General features: G+C 42.3%; 1 protein-coding gene across 1 annotated transcript; it reads right to left on the bottom strand.

Annotated features, from left to right (window-relative positions):
- Window positions 1-360: 360 nt before the first annotated feature.
- On the bottom strand, window positions 361-3326 carry LOC147431410 (uncharacterized). Its single transcript, XM_086494025.1, has one exon. The coding sequence runs from the start codon at window positions 2747-2749 to the stop codon at window positions 1205-1207; it is 1545 nt and encodes a 514-aa protein (XP_086350151.1). The 5' UTR covers window positions 2750-3326; the 3' UTR covers window positions 361-1204.
- Between the last annotated feature and the right edge of the window lie 6006 nt (window positions 3327-9332).

Below are 9332 nucleotides of genomic sequence, written 5' to 3'. Positions count from 1 at the left end.
ATCATGCTTGGTGGGTTAGGGCCAAGATTATAAGATATATGGTCAGTGTATATAGAAACCACTACAAATGAGAACACCAAGCTGACAAGAGGAACATCAAGCCAACTTGGGGGGGGGGGGGGGGGGGGGGGGGGGCCTAAAGGAAGAGGCTAGGCAACACAGATGGCACAAAGGTACCCCACATAAAATGGCAAACGGGGAGGTAGAGAAGTAGGAAGAGCATGCAACCTCCACGGAAGACAAGTTGGAGGAGCATGTTGCTTCCAAGAAGAACTTAAGCACAGGGCCATTCATCTCTCCTAATTAGTGTGTGCTTGTGATCTAGATTTCAAGGCAAATGGAATGAACGTCTCACCATAATACAATAATTCAAAGATAATGACATTCAACCATTCCCAAAATATCTATTACATAAAATGTACTTCAAGAACTCTCTCTTTATCCCACTTATTAAAAAAAGAGAGCAACAATGGACAAACTAGCTCCACTACAAAAGGGTAAAAGCATGCAATGGTGACTCATTGGTGTCTATGGACACAGCTACTTTCGGTAAATAACGTATATTTCTTAAAGTTCTTCCAAGGAAGTCATTCACTTGGAAGTTAGATAGGTGCTATGGCCACACCAGCTAGGACCTACAATTGCAGAGAAACAGAATACAAACCAGACTGAGAATATATCAATGGTGATACCTTAAATCAGTGTGACGTCGTTCCGGTGTATAGAGCGTTAACCGTTAAGAGTAAGAGCATTAAAGATGGTGATTGAAAGAACCATCTACATGAGTACAAATGTCAGTAAATTGCTTCTATAGATTGTTGAACTGGAAACAATAGAGGTTTTAAGATTGATTCAGCTCATGGCTCAGAAAAATCACTTCTTTGTTTCTCCTCTCCACACCTTTGCACACCCTCACGTTTCTACCACCCCATGGACCCTTGTGTAGCACCAGAGGCTAACAAGATGTACTTTTACACCATAAGCATGCTTAAATTGAATGGCATACCATAGCATATTCCCTTGCAAGTGCTCCAAATAAGCATTGCTGCACCTTAAGGAGATTCAGAGCTGAAAAATGCCTGCACATTTTCGAATCATAAAGCTATTTCTCATCAATACAGCAAAGCTTCATCCCTCCGAGGGTTCCATCTCGCAACAGTCTTGTCCGATGACATCAAATGGAAGCTAATGCAAAGCACTGCCTTTAACTGCATAGAGGGCATAACATAAGCCCATTCTCATTGCATTCATTACATCTCAAGACTCTGCCCAAATCATCAACCACCTTGCAGCTGCCATGGCAAGTAAAGCAAGGTACAAACCTCATATCCGCACAACCTTCACATGCTTTACGGAACGTGCCAAAATATGGCATGCCTACAATCAAGTCTGCCAGTAAACCATCTTCATGCAATTGGCATACCTCTTCTACCCCCCCTATGTACCTTCCCTTGATAAACAACCTTGGAACCTGCAACTGCATATTGTCCAAGAGCTGTGTAAGCTCTTCTCTAAACTGGGAATGCATCCACACATCCCTCTCGTCCACGTGGACACCAAACCCTTGTAAAATGCTGCGTAAAACACAGCAATCTTTGTATGTCTTTCTGACCCCTCTCAAGCTGGTAAAATACAACACCACCTTATCTTCACCTTTAGGCGGGCATATAATCTCAAAGTTGTGAAGCTCACATGATGTACTGACAGTCTTATTCCATGAAGGCAGCTTGCCAGGTTTTAGTGGCGACCTCTCTTTAAGCGTGGATTGTGGGCTCTCCCCGCCTGAGCTTGTCTCTGATAATCCCCATGTGTGACTATAAAAAGATGAGGAAGAGGTTGCCATGCTTCCTTCATTAGTGCTCTGATTAAAGCAATCATCTGAAAGTAGAAAAGTAGCATCTGCAGCTTCCTCGAACTTAGCCAAGAGCGAGGGATCAAACAGAGGGCTATTTGAACCCATCCAAGGACTCTTCAGAGGACTTCCCAAAGGATTCCTCAAAGGACTCTGCTCTGGGGTTTTCCATGGAGCCCTTGATGGACTCCTTAAGGGACTCTTGGCAGGGCTTGTTGAAGTACTCTCCATTTCTGTCCTACAGAGGCTGTTCCCTTCATTGGAAGTTAACATTTCAAGGTCGCCTGTCTGGGCCTCGTGATCAGAAAAATCCCTTCGCCAAACCGGCAAATTCAACTCAGTGAAGCAAGAATCGAGCTCATGTACCTTGTTAAATGATTGTGATTTCTCAAACACGCTACGTTTTGCTGGTGTCCTGATGGACAAAGACTCTCTGCCCTCATCGTCTTCATCCAGCCTCTTCATCATGAGCTTTTGCACGTCGATTGTGTCCACACTGCCATTGTCACACTCGGAATCCTCTGTAACAGGAATTAGTGTTGTCTTGTACCTTGGACGAGCTCTTGAGATGGCAGCCCGTTTTCTCGGCTCACATGTATATTCAATGTTGTCTCTTGCACTAGGATGGCACACATAGGCTTTGGGAGAAGGCTTTTCTGTGCTCTCAGATGCAAGAGTTTCTTCTTGTAGCAAAGACGCAAGAGAGCTCTTGCTATCATGCGAACATGGAGTTTTGTACCTTGTGCAACTGAAGGCGGTTGAGAGCAAAGAATCGTCATCCTCCTCGACGTCTGTGACATAATGTATGGGTGCAGAGGTGCTGCGAGATACGGGAGAATACCAGCTTTCCCTTGCAGTGCGCTTGCGGGTGGTCTCCTTTGAAGCAGAAGAACCCATTTTCGATGTCTGCTGTGATGGTGAAGAGTACTGTCAAATCAGAGATCATACACAAATGTTCTTCTGCCACCGAAAACGAATATGCGACGACGCAGGTTTTCTCGCAGCAAAAGAGTGAAGAGAGAGACGTGCTTCAGGGCTAGGGCAAGTACCAAGGAAGGATTCCAGACCCGTCCAGAGCAATACCAATTGGAAATGGGGAACTTGGGTTTGCTTGCGCTCTCTCTCTCTCTCTCTCTCTCTCTCTCTCTCTCTCACACACACACACACACACACACATATACAAAAACACAAATTGAGGGCGCAGGCGCTCAAATGCCGCAGAAGTTATTAGAACTCTACAGAAGCTCTCTCTCTCTCTCTCTCTCTCTCTTTTTTGCTACGACGTTGAGACAATCTTCTTCTTCTTCTCTCTCTCGCCCCCCCTCTCTCTCTCTCTCTCTCTCTCTCTCACAGTCAGCAAAACAGAGCGCACCCGCCCTCTCTCTTTCTCTCTCCCTAGTCACTGTAGTGCTGAGGATTGCGATTCTGCACGCAAACAGATAAATTAAAAGATCTATCCGTGAATATTTTGAAATGCGCAAGCTTCCCTCATTGGTCAAATGCAGACCTACTCAACTCTAGCGCATTCACACTTGTGACTTGATGCGCCATGGCGTCCAAGAATAATAAGCATTGACCGACTTGGCGGTCTTTCATAGAGTAAGAAACGCGTCCCTCTCTCACAAAAATGTGCTGGCGGCTGGCCTTTTAAAGGTGGCCTTTTAAAGGTGTGGTTGCAACTTGCACTATTTTGGGGTGCGTTTGATTTAGTTCTAACGCTCTAGACCAAAGAGTGTAAGTGTATTTGGGTGAAAGGGAAGTCTTTTGACTACTTAAACTTCCATTATTTTCCATACGCTACAGAGATATACCATAGATTGTATTATCCTCCTCGAAGGTCAAATATGACCTATTGGACCCAACTAGTGCTTCGTTGGCCGTTGCTTTGAATTGAAGTCAAGGCAAATCAGTTAGAAAAGAGCACAACCTAAATTATTCATGGATTTCAAAGAACATTATTTCTTTGACTCAGTCTCACTCGATCATGTACATTCTTGTCATTCGTATAAGAATGTGCTTACTAATTTGTGGTTGTTTCATTTTAACCTTGAACAAGAGTACATATCCCTTAACAAGATGGAGACTCTTAAGAAGCTAGTAGAGAAAAGCTTGTTGGGTTGGGGTTACATAACTAGTACGCAAGGTCAGCTGTGTTCAATCACCCACTAACCCATAAACTAACCATTCTTTCTTATCACAATGTTGGCAGGTTGGCATCACTAAAAGGCATCGTGGGAGCTTCTTTGTTGTGATTTGACATCTCTTAGATTGCATTGAGGGGCGATATTCGCTTTCATTGAATGCAATAAGAGGACGTTGGAATCACTTTTCTCTTAGATATGTAAGACATATGTGGATGTCATTACTATTGATGTGTATATGTGGCTAGCTTCTTACTGATACAAAGCTTCTTATGACATTTTTCTCAGTTTACAAAACGTGTGAGATTTTGTAGTTTTTTTGCATATGGTCATGCATTGAGCAATATTGATGCCATAAGCGATGCTCTCATGAAAGCACATAAAAGTGCTTGAGCTATATGCATCGAGATCAGTGTCTTGAATGCAAGATTTCCAACTTATAGTCATTGATGCCGATCTATGTCATGTTTATGACAAGTGTGGCCTGCTTATGCCAATTGCTCACAGTTTTGTGATGTCGTATATAAGCATCGGAACAATCTTTTTCTCTCTTGATTATGCATGGAAGTTTATGGTGATAGCTGTCACTTAATGGTTGTCATGGATGTACATGGTTATGCAATTTATGTAGAAATTTGAGCTAGTTTATGGTCATGGATGCATGTCTGAGGCCATTGATTTGTACATGATGTTACCGACAAATGAGAGCAACTTTGGCTACACTTATGGAAGTGTTTTTTTTTTTAATCTCTTGATTGTTGACGCCTTGCATGCACACTTGAGGCAACTTTAGATGAGGTGAAAGATTGTGAGTTTTGACTTGCTTGCTTGATTTGGCGCTTGTTTACATGCAAATCTACTATTATTGCTAGATTTGGTCTATCAATCATGTTTTATGTATGAAGAGACACCGCCTAGTACATGTGTGGTGCCAAATTTGCCAATTTACGATGAGGGTCTGTATAACCTTTTGTGAGGGTCATGGTGCTATTTTTCGAAGCCAAGCACGAGGGATCATATTACCTAGTGTTAGGAGGATTAGGTCACTAGTCACAACCTCGCCACATAAGATATGTATAGATGGGACTAGGGGCTCATCTTGAGAAAGTTGATTCAATTTGTGCTCATTTTTTTAAGACTGTCAATACATTGTTTTATGGTTGATGTGATTTGAGATCTATGTTAAAATACTATCAGAAATCTGCCAAACTTTTGGTCATATCTTTTGCCATAGTTTATTTGGCTTATGTGTCTTTATATCTAGCTTTTGCCTCCCATATTCTTTGTTTAGTGCATAAACTCTGCTAAATTGTAGCCAGTTTTTCTCTCCATATTGTTTTATGAGTCCCCTTTAGCAATTCTTTTGGTTGACATATTGCCCAACAAAACTACGTCAAAATTTACTTGTGAGTTCACCATAGTGTCGTGCTTGATAGTGGAAACTTCTGCGAAAAAGAACTTTGCAAAATCCATAAGTTTGATGGTAGCAAAAAAATCCAAGACCTTCTTATCCAAAAGAAGTAACATAATTTGTTGTTTGGCGTGTAATCTAAGCATGCTTCCATGTTTGAAGAGGATTGGCTTGAGTTAGATGCATTTTCTAAGTTTAACGATTAGACTTCACTTGAAAGTGTTGAGATGTCAAGCTCAACATGTAGGACTCCTAGATGACTATCACCGGCATTCATCATCGCTGGCACGCCTCGGTGGATACGCATATCCTCGTCAATGATACTACAGTTGTACTAGACCGAGTTGGTCTACTACTGCAGTGATGGCACACTTATCCATTCACCTCACTCACTAGTGGTTCACACTAGACCATTGTACTAGTTTCCCTTTATGTTTGGTAGTGTGAAACAGGATTATGTACGCAGATTTTGGTTACAGGTGGTAATTGACTATTTTTAGTAGGCTGCTCAGAGACTTGATGAAGGATTGAAAACATGTCGTCCAACAATGAAGGACTTAACCATACTGTCAATGAGAAGTTGGACAAGAATAACTTTCATGCTTGGAAGTTTCAAATGATCAATTTTCTTATGGGTAAAGGTTATTGGGAGTACATTGATGGAGAGCATGAGACAACACCAGCATTACAAGAGGAAGGTGCAAGTGATGTGTAAATAAAGATTTTTGAAGATTGAAACTAGGGAGCTCGAAAGGTCATGCACTGGCTTTTTGTGAGTGTGCGAGCACTATGATTGGGCACATACAAGGTGCTCACACCCGTAAGGAGGCTTGGGACATCTTTTTTTTTTTGGCAAAACTCACAATTGTGAGTGAATTATATTGATCATCTCAAAAAATTACAAGAACTTGCCATGCTCATGCCAAGCCATGACACCATCCAGACACCAAACTTACATCAGCTATCTGGGGAGCCACCCCTAACGACCTGCCCCCATGCCCTTGATACACTAGGTTCATTATCATGTTCTTCACTAATCTTCTTGTGTCATGATTTTCCCCTTACCTAAGCATTCCGCTGACAACAAGGCACAAGTAACCCTAGACCAATCATCCGAGTTTTGCTTGCATCCAAGCGTCCATATTAGCACTCTGCTTTCTTGTATGATTTTGCGAAGCTTGCCACCTCAGGAACTCCTTCGAACACACGACGGTTCCTTGTTTGCCATACAGTATGTAAAAAGCAAAACCTGATAATTTGAGTGCAAATGAGGATGGCAGGGCTACCCAAGTTCTTACCTCCAAGGAGTAAATCATTCTTGAACATACCAATTTTCCATGTTCTTTGGACCCACTTGCAAATTTTTCCTGTAAGGCCACTGATAGCTGGACATTCCATAAAAAGGTGGGTCAGATCCTCAGTAGCCATCCTGCACCCCAGGCATCGATCAGTCCCTATCCCTCTCTCCTAAATCTTCACCCCCGTCCGAAGAGCACCCCTAATTACTTTCCATAGAAATATCTTCATGTGATACGGAACCTTTGGCGCCCAGATGTTCTCCATTACTTGCTCCCACCTTTCCTCCGACCATTGCTTTTTCCATATCTTGTTAAGGGGGCTAGACCAATTCTTCTTTAGCATCATTCTATGGTAAATGCCTTTAGAATAGGGTTTCCATAAGAGGCTGCTTCCGGGCCATTTCCAGGCATTCCAGTCAAACTCCGAGTCACAGATTGGCATCACTGCACTGTCAAGCTCTTTCATCACTTTGTTGACTAGCAAAACCTCCAAGCTATTAAGTTGGAATTGGGTTACCATAAGTTCAGTGGTTTTCCAGCTCTTGTTGTTACTATCCCAAAAGTGCCCCAGTCAGTTCAGACCCTTATTATGTAGTTTCTTGGCTGCTTCTATCCAATAGGGATTTTGCGGCCGATCTACAACTTTGGAAAGCCAGGGGGACCAATGTAGAATGGGGTTCTTGAAGTTTCTGGTTTCTTCCCCCCACTTTAGGACTCCCGCTGCTCTGTTACATTTCCTTACCAATTCCCCTGAGCCGCCCCCCAGACTTAGTGTAGCCCACGTCGAGGCTAAAAGTTTGTCATGAAACTCTACCACTCTCCACTTTCCTCCTTTCAAACCAAGTTTAGCTGCTTCTAGCATATCTCTGATCATGATAGCCCAAGCCTGGTCTTGTTTAGCCAAGGAGACTACAAATTTGGCACAGCAAGCTTCTCCATGGGCCACAGGGTTGAGAATTCCAAGGCCTCCTTGATTCACTGGCCGAGCGACTGACTCCCAACAGGCCCATTGCCATGGCTTGGAGGACTTTGTGTTATTTTTCCATAGAAACTTTTTATTGTCCATAGGCTTGGGACATCTTATTGTTGTTGGATGTGACAAACACAAAAACCATTAGGGAAAATTTGAACTCTCAAAGGGCCCTATAAGGAGGTTTGACTTTGCCTCTCTTGTCCAAAGTGGGCAACCCGATGAAGTACATAAACGCTTTGTAAAACCCTATCAACCAACATATCATTGGAAAAATCTTAGAAAATAGGTTCTAAATCCCCAAACTCCGGCAAAATTGGAGTTGATTTGTAGAAGTTATGGCCTCCCTACTAAAGTTGAAATGTGGGAGAGATTCTATTTATAAGATAAAGTTGTCACATCAAAAAATGGAATCTTCTACCATATAAGAAATCTGATGGCATGCTATATATCAATTAAAAGATCTAGATGAGTACATTCTAATCCAAAAGGTCCATCAAGTTTTGATTTCATTTGTAAAAATTTTACCATGCGCCCGTTTTGGACAAGAGGGAGAAAGTCAAAGTCCTTATAGGGCCCATTTGAGAGTCCAAAAATTCCCTAATAAAGGAAGCTATAGTTGAAAACTCAGTTGGATACATTGTTGAAGAAAAAATTGTCTATCAATGACTATTCATTGATAGATGAAGAACATATGTTATTCACTTGCATCAATTGGTGTTATAGTCGATGATGATGATAAAGTGAAAGTATGTCTACGAGGTTTGGGCCCAAAATAAAAACAATTTAAACTTAGTATCCATCTTTGAGAGGACATTCCCTCCAAATTTGGTGTCCTTACAAATTCTGAAAGTTAAGGAACATGAGGAAGACTCCACTACGCTCTTAGGGGAATTGTGTTCGAAAGGTGAGTCAGGAAGGCGTGGGGCCTTTGGCTGTGAGAGGTGTGAGAAAGAGAGTTGCAATAGACACAATTTATGTAGACAAAGTTTAAAACTGACAGCATGAACAAGATTCCGAATCTTGATTACCCAAAGCGGATAATTAACAGTATCGTTGCTTAAATTAAATGTTAATTGAGGAGTTTAAGCTCCTTACATTGGTTTAACCTGCCTTAATTGGCCTACCAAGCTTGCCTTGATAATGTTCCTCTGCTTCTTTCTTCCTCTGTTGCTTCAAGGGGGGGGGGGGGGGGGGGGAGAGAGAGAGAGAGAGAGAGAGAGAGAGAGAGAGAGAGAGAGAGAGAGAGATCCCAGGAAAATGATTAATTATGGCTTATGGAAGAGATTATCGGTTGGGTTATGGCTTCATTTCAATCAAACTAATAATATTGGGCCTAACAATATAGACTTAATAGATTTCTAGCTTTTGGGAGAGAGCTTGACGGATTTTCTCCTCCGAGAGAGCTTGCAATTCAAGTCGGCTATGGAAGATTGGATTAGAGTGGGCTATGGAGTCCTAGATTAGAGTGCGTGAAAGAGGCTTTCCGACTATGGAGGCTTGGATTAAATTTCTCTTAGGAGGGTTTGGATTAAAGTGGCCTTAAGAGGGTTTGGATTAGACTGGGCTTAGGAGGGTTGATTAGAGTGGCTACGGAAGCTTGGCTCGCAAGTTCTCAAGGTCATGGACTCCAAAGAGAGCTTGCAATTAGTCGTCTATG

Source organism: Adiantum capillus-veneris, chromosome 21, assembly GCF_014529385.1.
Source record: "Adiantum capillus-veneris isolate H3 chromosome 21, ASM1452938v2, whole genome shotgun sequence".
Classification (NCBI taxonomy): domain Eukaryota; kingdom Viridiplantae; phylum Streptophyta; class Polypodiopsida; order Polypodiales; family Pteridaceae; genus Adiantum; species Adiantum capillus-veneris.
This window is presented reverse-complemented; position numbering and strand designations above follow the sequence as displayed.